The sequence below is a fragment of the Dama dama genome, chromosome 30, assembly GCF_033118175.1.
Source record: "Dama dama isolate Ldn47 chromosome 30, ASM3311817v1, whole genome shotgun sequence".
In the NCBI taxonomy this organism is placed as follows: domain Eukaryota; kingdom Metazoa; phylum Chordata; class Mammalia; order Artiodactyla; family Cervidae; genus Dama; species Dama dama.
The window spans coordinates 30,863,286-30,888,608 of record NC_083710.1 but is presented as its reverse complement, the minus strand read 5'-3'; the positions used below and the strand labels follow the sequence as shown (position 1 = coordinate 30,888,608).

Below are 25,323 nucleotides of genomic sequence, written 5' to 3'. Positions count from 1 at the left end.
AATTTCTTCCTCTTTAAAGAAACAAAATTAGATCCAGCCTGAAGAAGAACCTTACTCCTGATTCTGGCAAGAACCAGTTACAGGTTTGCCCCAGAGAAGTGCACTGGGATGAAATCCTAAGTGGAAAGGTCTTAAGGTGGAGGTCTTCCAGGTTGTTTCAAAAGTTTTTTGCGAATAAAGACTGTGTCTTTTATTTAATGTTGTTATTAATTGTGCCAAGTAATTTCCTGCACATATGAATAATTAAGTAAATAATGATGATTCAGAGAATACAATAAATTCTTGTGTCATAAGTGAATGAGGGAGAGACCTTGATAGAAGGTTACACATATTGGAAATTAATTCCTGACCCATTGCAATATTTAGGATTCTGAACAATATGTAAAGTAAAAGTGTAAGTTAAACACGTAATTAAAATTACATACATCGAGAGAAGTGCATTTAAGAGGTGCAGTTTGAGTGGTCACATTTCTGTAGCTTTTTCACGACCTTTCTGATTCCTTAGCTTTAAATCCAGTAAGAATCTTGAGGAATGGGAGGTCAGGAAAGGTAATGAAGATTAGATCTTAATTTTAGCTGTTTACTCAACAGAGCTTGTTTTGGTCCCTGCCACGTGAGACAAGTCCCAAGCCGATATATTCTGGTGCCAAATATAGAACTCCACAAGGTAAATAGTTGGTAGGTTTCAGTGGAAGGAACGAGTGAATGAATGAACGAATGAAATGAGTTCAGAAGGGTGGTCTCTCTGAAGTACCCAGATTTGACTCCTAGAGTATCAGAGCCAATTTTCCAGTTTTGCTTAATAATTCCTGTACTATGATAAGGGTGAGAGCAAAGAGTAAATTATTAAATGAAACAATGAACATTAATAAGTAGGCGGTTCCGACATTGAGACCAATTCTGTCCAAACTAGGCTTCCGTAGTCTTTCCGTCCCTAACTACGCGAACAAGCCGGTAGTGATGTCGCGAGATTTGGAGATCGCGGGAAAACTTGTTTGCGGGTGTGTATTGGGGACACACATCCCGCGCGCGCGGGACATTCGAGTGTCTGACCCTCGGAACTCGGGTTGGAATGAGCCTCTGGGTGGACAAATACCGGCCCTGCTCCTTGGGACAGCTGGACTATCACAAGGAGCAGGCGGCCCAGCTGCGCAACCTGGTGAGTCGGCGGGACGGGCCGGAGAGAGCCGGGGGAGGGGAGGTGCGCCACTCAGGGGTTTCGCGCCCCTCACGAGCGGAGCTTGGCTCTCCGGCTTTAGAAAGTGTCAGGTGCTGTGGAGAAAAGTAAAACAGGGACCGGGACAGACTGTGGGGCCGGGGACTGTGCTTGCAAAGTCTCCCTGAGGACTGTCCTCTTTGATTTTCTTAACCATGGGATGTATTTTATTTTCTTTGTCCCGTTTTTTATTGTATAGGATTTGGAATAAATATTTGGGCAGAGATTTAGTATGTTAGTCTTGAGTTAATAGATTTGCTTTTCTAAAGCATTCACCTGTTTACGTTTTAATTTTCAACTTAATAAAACTGTGAAACACTTGCAGCATAACATTTATTTTTGCTGAGTTCGAAATTTGAAAAATGAAGGCTGTATTTGTGGAGCACCCCCTTTTTCCATGCAGTGTATTAGGTGAATAGTTCCTTTCCTTGACACTTTTTTCTTTCAGTGCCAGCGATAGATAAGTTTGTAAAGTATTAAAGTTCACTTAACAGCACTTCTATTGATACTTATTTATTTTTAAATGGTTATTTATAAAGTTACACTCCACAAGATTTTATGCATCTGAAGTTAAGGTCTGTGTTCTTGTCATCTTTATAACCTTCACAGCATTGATCCCCAGGCCTGACTGAGCATCACAATCACCTGTGAACATATTTAAAACACATAGTCTTTTTCTGTGATACAGAACTGTCAGCGGCCTACTCCATTCTCTTGCTCTTAACTTGTGAGATTACGCAGACCCGACTTCCAGCTCCCAGCATCTGCACTTGCTGGAGGCTTTTTCTTGCTGACACCTCTAAGCAGACTTGAAATGCCAGGGAATTAACGCCTTCTCCCCGTTTTCTTTCCCAAGCTAGCAAAGGTTTGAGGAGAGGTAGTGTCCAAAATCACTGCAGATGGTGATTGCAACCATGAAATTAAAAGACGCTTACTCCTTGGAAGGAAAGTTATGATCAACCTAGATAGCATTAAAAAGCAGAGACATTACTTTGCCAACAAAGGTCCGTCTAGTCAAGGCTATGGTTTTTCCAGTAGTCATGTATGGATGTGGGAGTTGGACTGTGAAGAAAGCTGAGCACCGAAGAATTGATGCTTTTGAACTGTGGTGTTGGAGAAGACTCTTGAGAATCCCTTGGACTGCAAGGAGATCCAACCAGTCCATCCTAAAGGAGATCAGTCCTGGGTGTTCATTGGAAGGACTGATGCTGAAGTTCAGTCCAATACTTTGGCCACCTGATGTGAAGAGTTGACTCATTGTTAAAGACCCTGATGCTGGGAAGGATTGGGGGCAGGAGGAGAAGGGGACGACAGAGGAGAGATGGCTGGATGGCATCACTGACTCAATGGACATGAGTTTGGGTAAATTCCAGGAGTTGGTGATGGACAGGGATGCCTGGCGTGCTGCGATTCATGGGGTTGCAAAGAGTCGGACATAACTGAGTGACTGAACTGAACTGAATGTATCATACTCCAGCTTCCCCATTCCTTGGGTGGTTTAATACTGTAATGTATTTTCACACTGGCTTCAGGTGTATCCCCAGCAGGATCAAGCTCCAGATGTCCAGAGTGGTATTTAAGTTGATAACACTTGTTGGCTGCCTTTCCCCCCTTTGCTTTCCTTCTCCCCTACAAAATTTTCCTTTACCTTCCAAATAAAACCAAATGCACTCATTTCCTATCAAAGGGACTCTTTGTAGAAGTGCAAACTACGGCAGGCATCATAGTCTCCGTTACTGAATCTTAATCTTGTGGATGGAGTCCTGGAATTAATCAGTCTTTTATTAAAAGTTTTTTTAGCACTTCTGATAGCCAGCCAGGTTTGGGATTTCTTGCTTTCTAGCATATAGTGTTGTATCTTACATGTACTGTGCTAGATATATAAGTTATATAGCATTAATCCCAGGGGAATATCGATTTCATAGTTAAAGATATGTCTGTCTCTATGTTCACTCACACACACATGTTTTTGAACTTTCATAGAGACACAAAATATTTCATACATAAAAAGTATTTTCTACACGTAGGAGCAATGGCTTCTCTAGGGAAAATGCCTTCTCCCTTTTATTCCAGGTACAGTGTGGTGACTTTCCTCATCTGTTAGTGTATGGACCATCAGGTGCTGGAAAAAAGACAAGAATTATGTGTATTCTACGTGAACTTTATGGTGTTGGAGTGGAAAAATTGAGAATTGAACATCAGACCATCACAGTAAGCATTTCACTTTGAAACAGAGAAATACATATATGATTACCTCTTTTAAAAACAATTTTTATAGGAAACACACTATACAATAATGTGTTATTAATAGTATGTGTTTATTTTTGTGTATTATTGTGGAGCAGGCTGTGAAAGGACATATGCAGATTGTTTATAATGATGATCTGCTAATAACTGGGGATGGTTGGAGGTTTCTGGAGGTAAAGGAAAAAAGTGATCCACTAGAAACATGATGTGCGATATGACCTAGTGTATATAAAAATGTGTGTTTACCTGCACATTAAGAATAGGGCTAACATTAGTGGTGATTATCTGAAGTTTTATTTTTATAGTAAACATAAAGTGTTTATATAATTAAAAAAACAATGAAATACAGATAATAGGAGAAATAGCCAATAAACATTAAAACTATTTTCTTTGTCCACAGACTCCATCTAAAAAGAAAATTGAAATTAGCACTATTGCAAGCAATTACCACCTTGAAGTTAATCCTAGGTAAGTGGCTACTACATAGAAATAAGCATTTTTAGAGTAGTGGTGTTCAGACTTTTTTAAAGAGTAGAATGCTTTTTTGATATGAAAATCATGTATGGAGAGACAAAATATAAAACAGATAAAAATGAAGCTGCCCTGTGTGAAACAGGGAGCCTAGAACCTTTCCACTTTCCCTTCTCTCTGAGACCCCTCCTCCAAGTCAAATATTTTTGATAATTAAGTTTTCTTGCTCTATAGAGCTCTGTGTGTTACACAAAGTACTTTGAATAGTCAGTAAATTTTTCTTATATTGACTTATTCAGAACTGGTGAGCACAGTATGTCTAAAACGTTTGTAAATGCCTGAGAAAATATTTTACAAAGTGGATTAGGATTACTAGTTCATTCTTTCCATTTTTCTTCAGTTTTTTGATTAGAGGGTATATTGATCTAATAATATATTGAGAAAGACTTGATGGCTGTTTGGGAAAATAAACTAAAGCTGATTTCTTTGCCCTCTTTTCCTCATTAAGAGTTCTTTGTAGCACGAATAGTCAATTGGAGATTAAGCTTTTTGTTTTTCAGGTGTTTGGAATTGACATTCAGCCTAAATTAACCAGGTGACTTATTTTGGTTTGTGAGGTGCAGGGCTTAAGTGTTAAAGCAATGATATTGGTATAAATGACTGGTAATGCCTATAAGTCAACAGCTTACAGAGTTCTGTTTTGTATCCTGAACTCCATTTGCTTATCCCATCCCCTTTCTAAGACCTTGAATCAACTCTGCTGGTACTGGAACGACTTGTCTAGGCTTGTTCTCACACCTTTGCTGTTTTGGGGATGGAGAAGAAGAATACAGATCAAGTTTGTTTTAACAGGTTATTTTTATATTTGGAATAGTTGTAGATAGCTAAGAAATTAGCTGTGACTAGGTATTAACTATAGTGGATATAGTGGATACAGAAGTGTCAAAGTATTTGATACTATTAATAGCTGTGGCTCTTTTTAAGTGGCAATAAACTTAATATTAAGAACATGCTTGGTGTTTTCAGTTAATCAAATTGTAGTTGAGTATAGGAGTATGTTTAGTGATCCTAAAACACTTCACTTTTAGTTTTGTGAATGTAGTGTCACTCAGTTTGCTTAAAATTTTAATCACTGAAGATCTTCAATATTTTTCTTAGCTTATGAATAATGGCTAGTACTTATTAAATATTTACATGTATATATTTACCACTATTTTTATTTTGTGTAGTGATGCTGGAAATAGTGATCGGGTTGTAATTCAGGAGATGTTGAAAACAGTGGCACAGTCACAGCAACTTGAAACAAGCTCTCAAAAAGATTTTAAAGGTATGTGATAATTTTTTTTTTTTTGGATGAGGCAGACACTTAAATTATAAGCAGTGGGTATAAGAGGAAAATGTAATGAGGAATGTAAATTCCAACCATTTAGCAAATATTTATTAATCTGTTCTGTGCCAACCACTGTGCCACCTTTTTTTTTTTTAAATATGTAAAAGTGAAGAAGAGAAACATAATCTCTGTGCTCCTAGGAGTTTATAGTCTAATGGAGTTGAATTGTGGCAGAAAGAGAACTATTTGTGCCACCTATTTGTTATTTTAGAATTATTAAAATATTTAGATGAGTAATGGAAAAACACTTACTTTAAAATAGGGAATTGCATGATTTAAAAATAATGATTCTTTGAACCAAAGTTATATGTTCATTATAAAATATTTAGCTAAACAAAAGAAAATTCAAATCAGCTATAATCCCACCATCCAGAGACCATTACTGTTAACATTTCCAGTTTTATGTGCATAACACCATATATTGTTACAACAGGTTTTTTGATAGATATGCCAATATTTAATGCTTTTGATATATTTTGCCAAATTCTTCATTTGAAAAAAGATAGAGATTTGTGCTACTGCCAGCAGTGTTTAGGAATGCCCATTTCTAACATTTATCAACACTGGATAATTATTTTTAATCCTTGTCAGTTTTAGTAGAGAAAGTAAGCTGTACTTTTTCTTTAGTGAATGTGATAATTTTATCTCTTTTTTCATTGCTCATTTTACTGTTTTGTGAATCATCTTACGTATTCCAGCTTATTTCTTTTCTGCTTAATCTCTACATTTCAAAATAGAAATTTTTTTTTTTTTTCCAAATACTCTTCTGTACCCATGAATGTGGTCTTATAATTTTTCTCCTTAGTTCTCATTATCTTCTTACTGGATCGTCTAATGAAACTGCTTTGTATTTCTGGAATAAACCTCACTACAGTTTTTAAAATATTTTGCTGTTTTCTGCTTAGCAATGATTTAGTTTTGCATTACTTTTTTACTGCTATCCTTGTCAGATATTGTGATCGATTTCCTTGTCTTTATATTCCTATTCTAGTCAGTTTGGGTTCGATTTCCAGAACTTGTCATTGGGAAGCATTGTCTTGGAAGAGAGCTTCATTTTGTTATTTTCAGTCTGCTGCTCTGTCAGATCTTATTGCATCAAGGTCCCTTAGCTCTTGTCCATGAATTGAACCCTATGGATGCTGTTCTCAGATTGACCCATATATCCAGTGTGCTTTTGTGGGTGATTTAAGGTTCTACTGTTCGGAAGATGTCAAAAAGCTGGTGGATCCTAGCCACTTCCTCCCACACGTAGTTTCTTGTTCTCACTTACTTATATTTAGGGTTCTTGGGGACAGCTTGTCACTAGTTTCGGTGTAAATGTTGTCTTAGATCTTGGAATCTGTTCTTTTAGAGGAGAGATTCAAATGCTGCACTGCTACCACTGTCGTCTTCTTGAAGTGATTTAATACAGGGCAACAGTTGGATTCAGTCCCTGTAGACTGCATTTCTTAAACACTTTAAGGCCAATCCTTGGTTATGACCAGGTAGAATCTTATTATACAAGTAACCAGATATCTTTATCCCTTATTTGCCACATCTCTTGTGACAGTGTTTTCCAAAGTATATTCCTTAGAATGCTAAGATTTTCTACAGAAATACACTCCTGAGTGAAATATTTTGGGTGAATGCAGCACAATATATCCTTGTTTTGGTGATTTTTATTGCATATAAGTATAATAAAGACTGCAGTAGATTCTGCAACAAAATAACTTCTTTAACTTCATTAGCCTAGTGTTTCTTAGACTTGTTTGATCTTAGAATTTTTTAAAATAAAAATAAATTATTCCCACCATACCTATAACTTTTGTATGTCTTCTCCAAAGGGAAAAGTAGTATATTAGGCTTACTATTTAGGATTTCACTCTGAATAATGAGAAAGATAAATACTCAAAGTTTGTTTCTCCTTGACTCAGTTGTGTTATTGACGGAAGTTGACAAACTTACTAAAGATGCTCAACATGCCTTGCGCAGAACCATGGAAAAGTATATGTCCACCTGCAGATTGATCTTGTGTTGTAATTCTACATCTAAAGTGATACCACCTATTCGTAGTAGATGCCTTGCAGTTCGTGTGCCTGCTCCCAGCATTGAAGATGTAAGTCAAGTTAAATTTTTCAGAAGAATTCAGTTCAGATTCCATGCATACTATGTGTACATCCCTACTGTGTTTGTCTTTGCAAAAACATAGTGAACTATGTCAGCAGTTCAGAAATGGCTATAGCCTAGGTGCTGACTCAAACCATTATCTGTATAGTAGTAAACACCAGATACCAGTATATAGAAAACATTCTTTTCTTTAAATCATCTTTTACTTTAAATAGGTAGTACTTGTGGATTTTATGAAACTAAGGAAAAGCAAGTTATGTAGTAGCTTCTACCTCAGCCTGACTTAATTGGCTTATAGAGGAGACTTGAATATTCAGGAAATAGATTTTGCGAGAAGATGATTTGGGAATTCCTAGTCCCTAGTTCAGAGACCAAAGTTAGTCTGAATCAACATAATGTGTATTTTTTTTCCTTTGTCATTCTTAATAGCTATCAGTAAAAATGCCAGTTTCTCACAATAAGTGAGTTTCTGCTGTTGATAGGTTTGGGGTGATTTGATGCAAAGTAGGGATAATACGTGACACTGTATGTGAATTTCACTTGTAAAGATTTTGAGAGTGATAGAGTTAAAAATGTCTATAAAGCAGCAGGACCACCAGGTTACGTCTCTCCTGTGAGTACAATTCACATCTTAGTGCCTGAGTTGTGTCCAGTTAGGCTTGTGCAGCTCAACTTGGCAGCCTTGTGAGCAGTGTTTTTGCCACCAACCTGAGGCCCTTTGTCTCCAACTTCCTGCTGCCTCGAGGAGGCGGGCAGGCATGGAACTGGGACCAGATCTTTCTCCAGGTGCCCATCTAGTTGCTGACTCTACCTGATAGCTAAGTTAGACCCCTGGCTTCCTGCTGAAGGAACAGTGGATTAAGGTAAGGTAGTGACCAAAAAAAAGAAAGGTTGGGGTTCTGTAACAATATTCTTGACAGAAATTATCTCAGCATGTAGTTTGACAGATTGTTCATTTATGTTAATTATTTTATTTATAGATTTGCCATGTGTTATCTACTGTGTGTAAGAAGGAGGGTCTGAATCTTCCTCCACAACTGGCTCACAGACTTGCAGAGAAGTCCTGCAGAAATCTCAGAAAAGCTCTGCTTATGTGTGAAGCCTGTAGAGTGCAACAGTGAGTAAAAGGGGTCAGTTACCACAGGAATCATGTTGTGATATCAGCCCACTTTCATTTAATTTATTGTGTTCTGTTTTTGTCATGTAGATATCCTTTTACTGCAGATCAAGAAATCCCTGAAACAGATTGGGAGGTGTATCTGAGGGAGACTGCCAATGCTATTGTCAGTCAACAAACTCCACAGAGGTAACCACTATAAAAGATCACCATAAAAGTTTGATCACTGAGATGGTACAGATATTCTAAGTTCCAGATTAGCTGTTTTATACTGATACCATGCCATTTAGCATTATAATTAAATTATAAAATACTATACTTCTAAAGAAAAAGTAGGATTTTAGACATTTAATGTTTCAGAATAGTTGGTGTATGATATCATGGCTTTTAAAAAGCTACTGGCATGTAAGTATGGAACTTACACATAAATTGAAACAAATTTTGGAAGTTTAAGGCTTTTTTTTTCCCCTCAGAATCTTGGATGATTTAATATTAATGCATAGCATGATGTATCTAGCTTTCTAATATTGAAGATAACAGTGTATAACTTTGTAATTGATGTGTTATAGAAAGACACCAGACTGTGGGTAGACTTCTAGTTCTACTAATTTTTAGCTAAGTGTCCTTAAGCAGGTAACTTTATAAATTTAGAGCTTCAGCTTTTTTATTTGTATAATGAAGAGAGATTGTGTGCTAGTGGTTTGAGAACTAGAAGACCCCGTGCTTATATGTGATGACAGGCTCTGTTAAGAATAACACTGTGTATGTACCGTCAGTATGTAGGAAGTGTCTTGTGCATATTTGCTGCACAGATGTTTCTGTTTACTTTTTGGGTCTCTTATTCAGTAGTAGACTATACTGAACGTACTTCAACCACAGCCTGTTGGATTTGTTATGACTTTGATTGAGGAGGGCAGTTGGCTCTTCTCCAAATCAAGAATGACAGTCTTAAGGCTTGGTACTTTTGGAAAGTCTGGTGATGGTCCCATATGCTCACTGAGACACAGTCTCCTACTTTTTTTGCCTGTCTGAAATGAGAAACCATCTTTGAACTTTAGAGAGGGTTATTCATTATTTTAGGAAGCAGACTAGAATGAGTGCAACCACTGAAATGTAAGCTTCCCTGGTTTACGTGAACATAATTGGGAGAAGGAATATACTGTGTTTCTCCTCTTGGCTGGTATATCTGAGAATTGTTATTTTTATAAGAAATTCTTCAAAGGAAATTACAGCATGTACTGTAGGATGACCACAGTAGATTAGAGGAGGTGAATGGTCATAGGAAATTGGTACTTAATATTTTATCAAAGTTTGCATTGAATTCCTCTTCATTTATTTTAGTTGAAATAGTTTTTGAAAAGTGCCAGGTGTTTTAAGTAGATTCTTAAGAAAAGAAACCTTAATTTTAGGAAAAAGTGTGCATTCCATTTTGTAAATGTTGTCAGGTAGTGAAGAAATCTCAAGTTTTAAGGAAATAAAATTCAAATGAAGCATGTCTTAGGAGCTTTTTACTTTCATAAAATATTTCCACACCAAAGGTGACCTTTCTTGTTTTTGTTCTGATTTTGAAGAAGAAAAATTTCTGATAATAGTTGAACTTTTCCACTCTTAAAGAGATTTAGGTACAGATGTTGCAATATTTGACATTATTAAATGTATCTTTAAGACTTGATTATTACTTTTCTTAATTCTGCTGCTGCTGCCTGTTCCTCCAGTTTCCAAACAGATTTTGACAGCTCATAAATGAGTTTGTCCAAGAAGAAGTGCTGCTGTTCCCTATTTAGATTAACAGATTTGGATTTGATGCCATTGTGTGTCTAAAACAAAATATTCTTCTCTATTTCCGAAAGCCTTGAAGCTGTCCAGAAATACTAGGATGGCCAGTGTCATTTTGAACATTGGTCCGCACAGTACCAATGACTCCTTCTGATTTTTTACCTTGTAGTCTCATTATAATATTTATAGTCTTGATTCTTTTTTGATACATCTTAGAAAATTTCTTATTTTCTAATGTGATATGTGTCTGTGATATGTGCTCCGTAGTGTCCGACTCTTTTTGACCCGGTAGACTGTAGCCCCTCAAGCTTCTCTGTCCGTGGAATTTTCTAGGCAGGAATGCTGGAGTGTTGCCATTTCCTTCTCCAGGGGATCTTCCGACCCAGGGATCCGAACTTGCATCTCCTGCCTTTGCAGGCAGGTTCTCTGCTCCACCTTTCTCATGTGAATAGCAGCTTCTATCTGATGAGCAGTTATTATGCTGACATTTACACTGTTTCATTTAATTCATATAACAGTCCTATGAAGAATGCATTTTTACCATCTTACAGATAGAAAACTGATTCTTTGGGCGATTGTTGCTTTTTTCAGGAACATTTGGTTAGTAAGAGGCAAAGGCAGTTCTAGAATACCATGTTTCTCTGACAGAAATTTGTACTCATTATCACTTGTAACCTCCAAGAGATAATGACACAGGCTTAATGTAGAATATATTAATTTTTTAGAAACGAAATCATATTAGAAATGAACTCAGACTGAGAAGCATGAGAACATGTGTGAGATGCACACAGTATTGTTATAGTACAGTTTTATAGGTAAATATAGTGTGAATCAGCTTTTCAGAAATAAGCTATATGCATCATTATTAAAATAATTTCATACCATCTGTCATTTATACGTTAAGAATCAGATTTTATTTGGGGTGTATACTGCCATGTCCAAGAGACATTAAGGCCTTTGGAATCATACTTGAGGTCATGCTGCTTCAACTACATAAGTTTTGCTGGAAGCTTGACCTCTGAACTTCATGTTCTCTTCAGTGAAAGAGACTTGTGTTTGTGAGAAATAGTGTACTGCAGTGAACCTCATACAGATAAGAGATTAGAGATTAAATAGATGCTTTGGCAGACACTGGAAGGGTATGGGCTAAGACAGATCTGTGCTTATATCATGGCTCTGCTGTGGTCAACTTTGTCAGGTTATTTAAACCATCCAGGCCTTAGTTTTTTCTTTAAAAAAAAAAATGGAGATAATGCTTTACCATAGCTGGTGTGGTGACTGAGTTAGATTATTGTCATAGTGTCTTGTGCATAGCAGTTGCTCAAAAAATGCTAGTCTTTTTTTTCACTTTCCTTATTTAGTTTCATTGTGGCACAACTTCATACTCCTGGAATCTCAGGAAGGGGGTCTTTAACTTCTGCTTTGAAGAGATCTTTTAAAAATCACTTCCCTGATTGATCTGAAATATAGAACATAGTGTGATCTTATTTTGGTAAAGATTCAGAATGATATTTTTTCTTTAGGGGTAGGTAATTATGTTTAGAAAGATTAAGTTACTTTTGTATATATACTTATAATTTGTCACTTCTTGCTGTTGTAATATTTTACATGTATAGTTTCCTCATTAACCCTTTTTCTTCCTGAAAATGTTATGAGAAGGGCCTAGAATTGCAAGCTTACAGAGCCCTCCAGCAAATGGCCATATTCACTTAGCCAGCCTGGTTTGTGCCCACCTCTACCGTTACTGCCCCTTTGTGACAAAACAGCTTTGTTTCTCTGCCATAAATTTTTTTTTTTTACTTAGCAGTTGAGATGTTATATGTTATGTGTTATATGTTATATGCATTATGTTATATTCATGTTATATTTTCTTTTCTTCTGTAATAGACATTATTTAATATTTTCATAACCATTTTCTCATTTCCTACATATCATCTATCTGGAGAAGGAAAGAAAAATATTACTTGATGTATCATTAAAGTATATTAAAATTCGTGGTGTGAATAAGCTCAACCCTTACTAGGCGTGAAGCCTTTTCTGTACTTTCAGTGTATATATATAAATACTGTGTGGATGTGTGTGTGTGTGTGTGTGTGTATGTAAATAAATATAAATGTTGTCTGACTTCAAGACAGTTCTATAGTTTTATTTTAGAAAAATGAGCTAAAGTTAGGAAAAGCTCCCATATATGTATCTTAAATATGATAAACCATTGAAGAAAATGTTTGTATTGGGATGTTTAATTCTTAAAGATGGCACAGTAGGTACTTGGAAAAATGATCTCCTGTTTTCCTCACAAAGTATTGTTTTGTTTTGTCCAGGCTCCTTGAAGTTCGTGGAAGACTGTATGAGCTTCTAACTCATTGTATTCCTCCTGAAATAATAATGAAGGTATTCTGATTTCAAATCTGGAACTGAATATAACCATACAGTTTGGACTTTGATTATGTGTATCATGGCTTTTGCTGCACAAAGATACATTGTCAGTTCTTTCTGCCCATCTTGTTAGTTCAGCAGATACGCAAAGTCCAAATTGTATGGCGCTTGTAAGGTGCGCCAGTCACCATCAGGGGTGTGTTGAAGGAAACAGGGTGGGCCTTCTTCAGAGAAGTTACATTTTGGTGAAATGGAATGGGAAACACGAAGCAAGAGGTTTTCAGAATGGTTTAAGTACTACAAAGGCAGTGACCAGCTGAAATGATAAAATGGAGGGCTGAGTTATGGAAGGTCAGTGATGGCTTCTGTGGAAGGTATGTTTAATCTGAAACTTAAAGGATTGAAAGATGGATCCATGCAAAAAGTCAGGGAGTAGTATTAATATTTTAGACAGCAAGCCTCAGTGCACTTGAAAATTGAGGTTAAAGAAGGTGGTAGTGATATGTGAAGGACAGCTTTAGGTCTGATCTAAACCGAATCAGCTCTAGCTAGAAAGATACTATAGATTGACGGTTACATATTAGGCAATACAGGACTTTTTGTTTATTTGTGTTTATTAAAATTACATGAAAAGATTCAAATGATACTAAATATATGAAGTGAAAAGTAAAGGTTTCCCCTTCTGTTTTCATAAGACCTCTTTTCAAGTCACATTGAATTGAGTCCGTATATGTATGTTTCACAAAGCTTTAGTGTCTTTTACACTATTTTGCTTTTTAAATTAAGCAGTGTAGTATGAATGCTGTTTCATGACAGTAGAGATTTACCTCATTCTTTTTGGTACATGACTGGGATTTCATTGTATGACTATACAAGTTTTTTGGATATAACCCCTGTGTTACAACCTGAAGTGTTAGACTTCAGGTTGTCTACAGATTATTATAATTAATAATGCTACAGTAAGCATCTTTGTACTTAAATCTTTGCACCTTTGTACATTTAAGTATTTGAGGTTGAAATATGATAGATAACTACCACATTTTTACTCTTCAGAATAGTATGTTCTTTTGGATGAAGTCTCCTGGTCCATCAAAAATAAAAAAGAGAACATATCAATATTTAAGTTTCACTTCCTTTTTGAATGAGAAAAGTAAAGCACGTTTAGCTAATATTTTTTAAATTGTTACTTTGTAAAGTTGCTATTTATCTTTCTTTAGGGCCTTCTCTCAGAACTTCTACATAATTGCGATGGACAACTGAAAGGAGAAGTGGCCCAGATGGCAGCTTACTATGAACATCGTCTGCAACTGGGTAGCAAAGCCATTTATCACTTGGAAGCATTTGTGGCCAAATTTATGGCACTTTATAAGAAGTTCATGGAGGATGGATTGGAAGGCATGATATTCTGACATCTCTCAGTAATTCTTCCTAATGTATCTCAGTATCATCATTTACGTTCAATTTATATTGGAAGAGCTGCAGGTAAAATAAACTAACATTATTTAACTATGTGTTATTTGTGTTGGTTTTTTTTTTTTTTTTTTTGGAGGGGGAAGGTAGTAATTCCTCTGAATTATTAATCATTATTCTCTGAGTTAAATAACTGCTCCTGTACTATTGAAATGTATTGAAAGGATACAACTGGAAACTGTAGAGTCTAGGAACATGATTTTAATTTACTTTAAAAGTATGTTTTCAAAGTATGCAGTATTAATCCTCCCATTTCCATCCACTCTCTCCCGTGCTGAAGGAAATTTACCTAAAAAAATCAGTTTTTGTTTTCTGACCTCCAGATGACCATTTTTGGCCGCAGGTACATAAATTTTTGCTTGGCAAGTCATTATCTTTAATCATATTTTCCCTCAACCAAGAATTATATTTTTGCAGCATATATAGGAATTAATTTTGAATTATAATAGCATGGGTATGGAGAAAATTGCATGGACCATATCTGTTAAAACTGTAGAAATCCAGCTTTTACTTCAGTGATTCAGATTTGGTATAAGGTTGACTATTAAAAAATAAAGATCTTTTCATTAACACTTGAGCATCCTGAAGAATATCCACCATATAGTTCTGAAGCAAAGGTATATTAGTATTGAAAGTATTCTTTGAACAAGTATGCTGTTGTATTGTTGGTCCTGTCCTTTGGAACACTTTTATTCAGAAATTTGGTTCATGGAACAAAGGGTTTGCCTGACAAAAGTCTATGACAAGCTCTGTATAAGAATATTGGGAAGACCTGCTTTTGTAGCAGTTGGTGCCGAGCAATCAGGAAGTGTTTAGTTGGCAAAGACACAGCTACACACTCACTGAAAACCTAAATCTGGAAAACTGTTCAGGTTAAGAGGAACGATGGTGGCCTTTTTATGGGAGCAAGTGATATTAATCTGGCCCCAACTGGAAGTCTCAGTCTTCATGTTAGGAGGGATATTGATATTGTAACAGAAGAACTGGGAAAGTGAGGTTTGGGAGAGCTAAGACTGTTATTATTTGCTGGGGGGCGGGTGGGGGGGGTGGGGGGGGTGGGAAGGGAAGTAAAAAGTATGTCCCTGAAATTGAATGCTCCAGAGATCAATGAAGCCTGTATCCTGAGTCCTAGAACTCATTCATTGTCTTCCAGCCCTATGTGAGCTCTGATAATTATTCAGTTTAGTTTCCAGCAGGTCTTTCCCCAGTTGTATTTTGTTGTTTGCTTGTTTTTTTTCTCTTTGGAGAAAAGCTCAAAGTGAAGTTATACTCAATGTATTTGCACTTTAATAATTAGCCAAAGATGCAAGGCATCCATTATGCAGATTTCTGTTGAACTTTTCTATGTAACTCGCCTCTTTCCACATTTCTGCCATGCATATTCAGCCACCCCAGCCTCTGAATTCTCTTTTTCCCTCAACTCTTTGATGTCACAGTTGTGTGAAGGCATTGATTCCTGGGTGTAAATCACTGATCTTCTATAGTTCTTTAAAATGAACAGAACTAGAAGTTTAGCAAATGTTGATAGCAACACTGTTTACATTAGCCAAGACGTGGAAATGCAGTGAATGACTGAGCATGATTTCTCTCGGGTCCCTTGGTTTATGGTGCTGGATTCCACAGCTTGCTCAAAGGCATTTCTGCCCATGGGTGGATGCCAAATCTTGTTGGCAAGCAGACAAAAATGAGGTACATCTTAAGCTGCCGTGATGTTGATGTCACTCCCCTTTACTTTTATGTTTTTATAATTCAAATTTTTGTACATAAAATATTAGAAGTTGTGCAATATGCATCACACACACAAAAAAACCTCTTGCTATGTTTTTTCCTTAAGTACTATTTTTTTACTGTGAATTATAGCAGGTCTGAGTAATAGGAATTTAAATGTTATTTCCAAATTATAGCACTCCAAATCATGAAATACATTTCTTAAAAATTAGAAAATCAACCCTTGGCAGCAGTTTTCCTTGTACCTAGTTCTCAGGAAAGTCATATCATGTTTTTTAGATTGATGAACTAGATTTTACTAGCAGTTTGCTCTTTGGTTTCTTTCCTGTTTACAGTTCCTATGGAAATTTGTAGAAGTTTGAAATGTTATCATGAGGTGTTCTTTTATCAGGTGATTGTAGTGTGCAGACTTAAAAATAAATTGCTTTCCTCTCAGTAAAGGAAAAGGGATCCTTAAAAACTTTAACTCATGTTTAAATTAGAGCCTAATGCTGGTTACAAACACTGTAGGGTACGTTTGTGGCTCGGTACTTTCCGAGCCTGTTTCAGCTCTTTTGATGCCGATTGCCTACTGAGGTTACTTCCTCTGTTAGACAGCAGCTTAAGAAGCTTTAGCAGCTTCCTGAGGTGCAGCTGTGCACGATAATTTACAGCAGTAGGCATGGAAAGAGCTTCACAGTCTTTCCAGAATAAGTACCTTCATGTGAGGCGCTGTGTTAGATTCTTTACGGGCATTCTGTTATTTAGTTCTCTTAATCTTGAAGTTGTCCTTTATTATCCTGTTTTGTAGATGAAGAAACTGGATCTAGGCACGTGAGCACAGACTCCCCTCTAATACATTCACGGCCACCAACCAAGAAATAGGCCCTTAATACTGCCCAGCAAACTCAACGTTTCTCTGATCAAGTCTCTAATGCCCTTCCCAAAACTTCATTTAGAGCAGATAACCTTATCTCCTTATCAGCCAACTACCTAAACTGAATATGTATGCATCCTGTATTACCATATGTTTATTTGTATGTATCCTATTTACTCTGTGCATTCGTATTTTCTCTTGATACAGTAGAGAAGCAGCTCATCTGTTTGTAATCCTGTGCCTTGAATTTTACTGATTTTCACCTGTCTGTAGAAACCTACAATGTCTTCTATCCTTGTCTGTCTTGTCCTACGACCCTCTCTCAAAATTGGATTCTTGCTTTGGTTTTTATTTTCCTTAATATCATCTTATTTAAAGTTTCCAACATAACAAAAAACTGAAAAAAAAAAATTGACAAAATTCATACCAGTATTTTACAGTGGACATGTAACTGCATTTCTTTAGTCATCTTATATTTTTGCTGCATTTCAAAGTAATTACATTTTTCTCCCAAGCCTTTTAGCCTGTATATAATTAACTAGTCAGTTTAATAAGGCAAGAAAAATAAATAACAGGCATAAGGAAACAAAAGGATGGAGGAAAATTATTATTTTTAGCAGGTGAAATTATTGTTTACCTAAAAAACTTGAACAATTCCCTTAACAAATAAGTGAATTTAGCAAGCTTACAAGATATAAAGTCAATATACAGAAACTAATTGTATTTTTGTGTAATTGAAGTAAATTACTGGAATATAAGGTTTAAATAATTGCATTTACAATACATCAAAAAAATCATAAAATACTTAGTAATAATAAACTGCTCAAGACCTATACATTGAAAATAAATGATTGTTAACACGTGTATAAATGTAATGCTATATCTTGAATAAGTTGAGTGCATAACACAGGTATCTGCTGTCCTTACACAAAGGTTAGGTGAAAATGACATTTGAATTGTTGAAAGAAGTCAACTTCCTCATGTTATAAAGGAAAATTTGTTCTTAATTTTTCCCCACTGCCTATCTCCTGCTTTGCAAATATTGAATTCTTTAGTATATAATAAAATGCATCTAACCATTAAATATTTTTGTGTAAGGTCATTCTTAAGCCATTTACACACATGCTTCAAGCACTTATTCTTACTGAAGTTGAGTCTTTGGGAAATTAGTTGGTAGGTAATAATCTGGCCTATAACCTTGTGGGAAATCAATTTTTAGACATTTAAATAACAGACCTTATATATAAGGTCTTATATATATAAAATTAAATAATTTTAATAACATTAAATAAATAACAGAATATATCCCCCAAATTGTGGAATTGAAGACTGAATTCCAAAATTGACTTTCTGATATCAAATTTCATGAAAATGAATTAACGTTGATATTGTGAAACACTGATATTTGGAGTGGGATTTATTAAACTGTAATGCAATATGGTATTAAAAACTAAATATGAGAATATTATCCTATCAGAATTCACAAATATCTTGAGAAAAATTGCTGTCAGTATGAAAGCCAGTGAGCAGAGAATTTAACCTTGTTTCCAGGCATTGTTACCTGGGAATAATTATCCCCCATTTCTGATATTTCCTTCCTGTGAAATAAGATCTATTAATGTTGTTTGAGATCTCTTTCTATCCTTTATTCATCCAGCTCTTAGAGAGACAGGTGTCTTATTTGATTGTTAACTTTGGGAAGAATAAATAAACCTGCTCCAACTTTTTTCATTTTTGGGATGAACCTGTGTGTTCTTGGTTATAAACTTTAATTAATCAGGCTTCCTGCGTACATACAGGAGGATCTATCTATGTCTAGCACTGGACATCGTCAGCCCCTAACATACTGTATCCTGCAGCCTGACCCCTATCAGTAACAGGTAATATTTGACCTCCTACCTTTCAGTTTTATTGTACTTTCAACTTGTTTTAAGCTGAAAATAAGGGTGTTATTTATTGGGGAGGGGCCCTCAGAGATCTCCAAATTTGGTTTATTCACCAGCAACATTGAGAAACAAAGGTAAGAAAATTTTGAGGGAGAAAATAGAGGGAGAAGATTGTGCCTCCAGGGCCCACGTTGCCAACGGGTCTTGGACTTTAAAAAAATTTCCTGGTTTATAGAAGCTTATTTTAGGCCAAATGTATTTTTAATACTTTTGTACTTGGCTTTGAACTTCTATATTCTGAGAATCTTTAGCTGTCGTGAGGTATTTTGAGCTTAACAGGTGACTGTAACTTGTGAGTTACTGAACTTATGTGGGAAAATAAGACACAACCCTCTTAACTGTGTTAGGGGCTTCAAGTAGACTACTTTCCTTCCTGCACAGGCCTCACTTTTCCTTGATTGAGGTGAAGATTCCACTGTAGACAAGAGTTTTGCAACTCTTAGACACATTTGTGGCTAGAAGAATATCTGCCACTTATAAACCTCAAGGCAGCTGAGTTCTGCCTGTGAACAGAACACTAGAGATGCTCTAGCTTTATACAGTTAATACCAAGGCTATTTAGATGATCTTGATTGGAATTTCTAGGTTCTCTTTCCACTTCAGGATCAAGGAGGGCCCTCTGGAGGGACTGACAAAGCTTGATTTCATGTGACACTTCCTCCAACTTTTAAGACTTGCTGTCCTACCACAGAATCTCAAGTTGGCTCTATGTTAATGTCATAACTTGTAATCCTGGCTTGATAGCTGGGACCCAAATTGTCACTTCACTCTTGTCCCTGTATTTGATGGAATGAACAAATATGGGACGTGAGCCCTTATTAGAAAATACCATCCCCTCAAAATAGGAAATCAACTAAAGGACTTGATTACAAACCCAAAGGTAGAAGGAAACAAAGATTCTCTGTGCCTGTAAATGTTTGCCTCTTAATTCATTTGCTTAGGAAAACAGGAGAAGCGGCAGTGGCTTCAAAAGTGTACTTTAATTTATTATCAAACTCAGAAGCAGTGAAAGATTAAAAAAACAAAGGAACACAGACCAATTAAGCTGGAGGAAGAAATTTTAAAATTTATTTTAAAGAAGAGTAAAGAAGAAAATGGCATCTTAAAAATGAGGTTAGGCCAATATAAAAGGAGATTGAAACTACTCAAATTTCCACTGCTCGAAAAGAAGAAAAGATGTTGACGTTATTAAATCAGAAATGATCACTACAGTTCAAACAAATCTAACAGCAGACCTGAGTTATTCCCCCAAGAAAGGCCAACTCACTGAGGGATGACTTCTGAAAGCAACAGGTCCTCACTTGGAGCAGGTGGCGAATTATTCCTTAAAAGAGTGGGACAGCTATACCAAGTGGTTATAAAAAAAAATTTGGGGCAGAATTGAGGGAGGAAATCCTTGTGAAATATTCAAAACATTTTTCAGGTAGGTTTCCATAGAAAAATGGATGATGATGTATTGAAACAGGGTGGCAGAAATTCCCATTACTCTGAGGGAACTTACTTACCTTGGTCAATATATTTTTGAAATGAGGATTTGAAAAGAAAGTAGAGAAAAAATGTGATGAAGTCTAGATGTGACAATCAGAGGGCAAGTCCAGGATTTGATTAAATGTCATCTGATGGAAGAATATTTTTAGGTAGAAATTACCCATCTCATTGAGAGTAAGGTAGACAAAATTTGCACAGTGAACCCCGAACTTGGTGATTTCTTCTCCAATGATGATGATGATGAAGAATTCAGAGTAGTTTTAAAAATAGCTGTCTGGACCACAAAGATGAAATAAATAGAAGAGAGGTTGCCAAGTTTCTGCAAGCAGCATTAGCTCCCACATGGATTAGAGAAGGAAAGTGGCCACTTTAAGAAGTAGATTAAATTGTTAAGAAACTCGAAAAGCATTTCTCAAACAAGTAGGGAAATAGCAGCAGGAAATTCAATACCAATGGTATGTCCCAGTATTTGAGAAAAAGATGTAGTTGGACAAAAAAGCTACTCAGACACTGAGACATTCAAAACTGGTTTCCCCAGGGGCACAGCTTCAGAAGCATCAGAATCACTTAGTGCAGGAATCTGTTCAGGGTGGATCTTCAGCCAAAACAAATCAGGAATGTAGGGGACCTTTTCTCTAGGGGTGACTTTCATTGCCCATGCAGTCCCAGAGCCAGAGGCAGTGAGACAGCCACTGTGGCACAGGACCAAAAAAACCTTTTTCTGAGACATGGTACTCTTGTGTCACTACACAGAACCTGTCCTTGGGGCAGTGTTAGGGGCCCAAGGCTTAATGGGAAAATGGAATTAAGAGGTCCTGGATATGCTGGATGTGAAGGAAAAGTACTTGAAGTCCTATTATTAGAGCAGCTCCCATTACAGTTAATCTAAATGTGCAAGGAGGCAGAAATGCCTCAGATGACACTCTGAGGATGCAGGAAGCATAGATAGGTTCCCCGCCTCACAAAAATGTAAATGAAGAGAAATGTAAATACAAATGAAAGTGCTAAATGAAAGTGTAGTCTCAAAATAGCTTCTTGTTGGGAGAATTTTCCTCCTTTGGCTTAAATAAACAGGTCATAGAATCCAGACAGTGAGTCTAGAATGACAGACTTCCTAGTAGGTTGAATCCAAGAATATTTTCTTTTTTTCTCAGATATCATCAGATTTTTCTTAGAGTCTTGGTAGCCCTTGTTCTGGGAATGTAATTTTGTTATTGAACTAAGGGTAGGAGATTGCTTCCCAAATTAGATGGATCTGAAAAAAGCCTGTCATCATTTTCTGTGTCCTTGTAACTCTTAGGGATTCCCTGGTGGCTCAGATGGTAAAGAGTCAGCCTGCAATGCCAGAGACCCAGGTTCGATCCCTGGGTCAGGAAGATCCCCTGGAGAAGGGAAAGGCTACCCACTCCAGTATTCTGGCCTGGAGAATTCCACGGACTGTATAGTCCGTGGGGGTCACAAAGAGTCTGACATGACTTGGCGACTTAGGGATCTTTAGAAGTGAGGCTCCTGAGGGTCTAGGAGCTATTCATAGTAACTGAATTACTATGACTTCTGGGACTTTGGAAACTCCAAATCCATTCCAGAGAGAAACTATTGTAGTTGCTGGATGGACCCCACTCTACCTAGGCAGAAAAATACCCTTTGCTGAGCCTCAGTACAATAACAAGTTGGAATGGTTTTTGTTTTGTAGTTGAACTTTAACACACAAGATTTAATTTTAGACTTTAGTTCCCTTGGATTTGCCTTTGAATTTCAAGTTGTAAAAGAATTTAGTCTTTGGACTTTAATTTCTTTCTTGGAATGTAATAATAGAAAGGAAATTGCACTCAAAATTGAAGCATTACTTGGTAGGCATTTTATTATCAGAGTATCTCCAAAATAGGATTTAATCTCTGCAGAACCTTTGTCATGCTACATTGGACAGCATATATGGATGTAATTTGGGGCTGAAAATAGAATAGAGGATACATTTGCAACTTATGGTATGGAGTGGCTTCTAAGTTGAATGTGTAAATCTGACCCATTGCAGATTCTTGAGGGGACAACTTTTAAGCTGCCTGACACTAGATCCAGGATGAAACCCAAAAGAACAGAGACTGGTGTAGAGTTTGGTCTCATGAGGGTGGCCACATGAAAGGTCTCTTGAGGGAGATAGCTACAGTTGCTGACCAAGATTTCTTTGATGGAAGAAATTTCCACATATTGAGGTATGAGGAAATCATTTTGGGCTTATAACATGATTTGGCTTGAACTTTATGCTGACTTAAAACAGCTTGTCTTACAGCCCATCAAACATACCTGTACATTTACTTTAACCATTAAAGAAAAGAGTGTTGGTCATCATTCAGTCACACAAAAGGTTAAATCACAACCCACTGCAGTCACCCCACTGACAGTTTGCCCTGAGGGGAATTCAGGAATGGAAAAGAACAAGAAAAAAACAAACAGGTTGAAGCACTCTGTCCTTTGGATATATTGGAGCTCCTAAAAAGTTAAGATCCATCTTTAAGGAAAAATTTAAATGACCCCAGATGCTTGCATCTTTCTATACCTAGAAAAATACTAAATCACTAAGTTGAGATATCTGTTCTTTGTGATTAGCAGTAATTTTTCACTAAGATAGATATTTGACTATGTGTATTTCCCAGCCAAAAACTCTATATGTGTACTGACTCTTCTGCCCCTTCAGAGCAGTCCCCTCAGTTTCTGAGAAGCTTGTAGTCCTCAGTTTGGCTTGCGTAAAGCTCTCTCCCATTCCTATTATAGATTTTTAAGTGATTATTTGTATCCACAGCTTCATGCTCAAGCCCCGCGAGTTAAGGGAATCCAAATCTGGGGATTGTGCCTCACCCCTACTCCCAGTGCTTTGTTCTTGTGAGAGGAGCTCAAGTGTTTAAAGTTCTGGGCTCCCCTCTAACCCATCAGTCACCCTGCCTCTGAGAAGATTCTTAGTCTAGGAGTCCATTTTGGAGGAATAAGGGCATGCTGAGCTCAGCTCCTGTCTGTCTCCTCTTGGAGATGAGCATGCCTACTCCTCTGTTATTCCATGTGGGGAGTCCTACCTTGGTCCAGTGCTTCTGTGCCTCACTGGGTAAGCCTGCCCGATTCTGGACTTCATTGTTAGTGAGTCCCAAGATATGAGCCGGATCTTCCAACTTGACCTCTATCAGATATAAAACTGATACTTTGGTTTCATTTTTTGACTTACAGTGTAAACTTTGGTTTTCTTTGCTCTGTTAATACCTAGTTTGATTACTTTTTCAAAGTCCTTAATTTCCTAATCAGAAATGCAAGTCAACTCAATAGTTAGTTATTCAGCACCTACTATATATTACTGTGCTGGACACCAGGAATACAGAAATAAACAATATTACATTAAATGGTTACTACTTATTTACATATATTAATATTAGAAATGCATATATATATATATATAATAAAGTTAGTACAAAAGGGCTTCCCTGATAGCTCAGTTGGTAAAGAATTCGCCTGCAATGCAGGAGACCCAGTTTCAATTCCTGGGTTGGAAAGATCCATTAAAGAAGGGATAGGCTACCCACTCCAGTATTATTGGGCTTCCCTTGTGGCTCAGCTGGTAAAGAATCTGCCTGCAATGCAGAAAACCTGGGTTCAATCCCTGGGTTGGAAAGATCCCCTGGAGAAGGGAAGGGCTAGCCACTCGAGTATCCTGGCCTAGAGAATGGGGCACTGTATAGTCCATGGGGTCTCAAAGAGTCAGACACAACTGAAGGACTTTCACTTTACTTTTCAGTACAAAGGAAGAAGCAGTCAGTCTGCCTGGTAGTTGGGAAGTAGGCAGCTTTCATGGAGAAGGAGATTTCTGACCAAAATGGCTAAGCAGGGGAAGCATATTTTTAACAGAAAGAATGGTACAAAATAACCACATGGGTTTAATGATGTACATGTTATAAAAGATACTGAAATTATTTGGTAATTCCTGAACATAGTTTCTCTGGAAATCAGGATGGAGAGGTAGAAAAGACTGACTGGATTTTAACCATTTGAGAAGCTTAAACTTGGACAAAATCTTGTCAGGTGGAGCCTTTGAACAGCCTTACCCCAGAGAATGATTGGTTTACAAAACAGACCAAATGGCTTCTTTTTACCTTTACAGTTATCTGATTTGTGTTTTGGACCTTGCTGTAAATTTAGAAGCTTCTCAGCTATCCTAAATCAACTCCTTACCATATTGTATTAGGATTAGATAGGATTAGGTTTGGTTGCATGCACAGCCAAAAATAAAATAATAACAATGGGTTAAATATGACAATTTATTTCTCTGAAGTAAAAGCAATTTAGTAGGCTAGTCTTGTGGCTTTAAACAATTATTGATAGTCAGGATACTTCCCACTCTTCATTCTATTAATACAAGCCCTAGAGTATGAACTTTGTCCTTGCATTTCAAGATGGCAGCTGGAAATCTGGACATCATGGTCATATTCTAGGATGGCAGCAGAAAGAAGGAAACTTTAAAGAAGATTTCCTAGAGGTATCTCCTGTACTTTTACTTCTCAGCATTTGGAATTTATTTCTGTTGGTCACATCTTGGGTTGGAGAAAAACCAGGCATATGACTGCAACTGAGTAATTCTTTTTTTTTTTAATCAGAAAAAGTGAAAAATGAATATCGAGACAGGCAGTTAGCTGTCTCTTTTCCAATCATGGAAAAAAGAGGTATCTCTTTACCTATTTAAGTGGAAATAAAAAATTAAAAACAGTAAGCTATTAAATACAGAAGAGAAAGTGTTATTCACAGAATTTATTTTTCCAATATTAGTTCTTAGTCCTACCTTTTTCTTTAAACTGTGGCATCACAGCCTCTGAATTTGAAACTCCCTTTATAACACACATAATATATGCCCTCAAATGCTGAATGCATGCTTGGCAATGGGTGGCCATGTCATCCTCTCTCTAACTCCTGGCACTTTGGATAAGCTGTTTTCTTTCCCTGGGGTACTTTTCCTTTCCTTAGGTCTACTAATTCTGATCACTGCTGTTTTTCCTAGAAGAGTGGGTTAGGACTCCTCCCTCGTCACAGTGACCACAGTAACTTGTCATAGCTTCTTCATTGTCAGTCTTCCTAGTTGGAAATCAGTAAAGACTGGGAACAGCT

General features: G+C 36.8%; 1 protein-coding gene across 1 annotated transcript; it reads left to right on the top strand.

Moving 5' to 3' along the window:
- The first annotated feature begins 960 nt into the window (after nucleotides 1–960).
- Nucleotides 961–14,208, top strand: RFC3 (replication factor C subunit 3). Its single transcript, XM_061133084.1, has 9 exons — nucleotides 961–1,159; nucleotides 3,290–3,427; nucleotides 3,864–3,931; nucleotides 5,164–5,261; nucleotides 7,238–7,419; nucleotides 8,411–8,547; nucleotides 8,638–8,736; nucleotides 12,645–12,714; nucleotides 13,917–14,208. Exons 1-9 carry the CDS (start codon nucleotides 1,073–1,075, stop codon nucleotides 14,106–14,108), a joined length of 1,071 nt encoding a protein of 356 aa, XP_060989067.1. The 5' UTR covers nucleotides 961–1,072; the 3' UTR covers nucleotides 14,109–14,208.
- The last annotated feature ends 11,115 nt before the right edge of the window (nucleotides 14,209–25,323 follow it).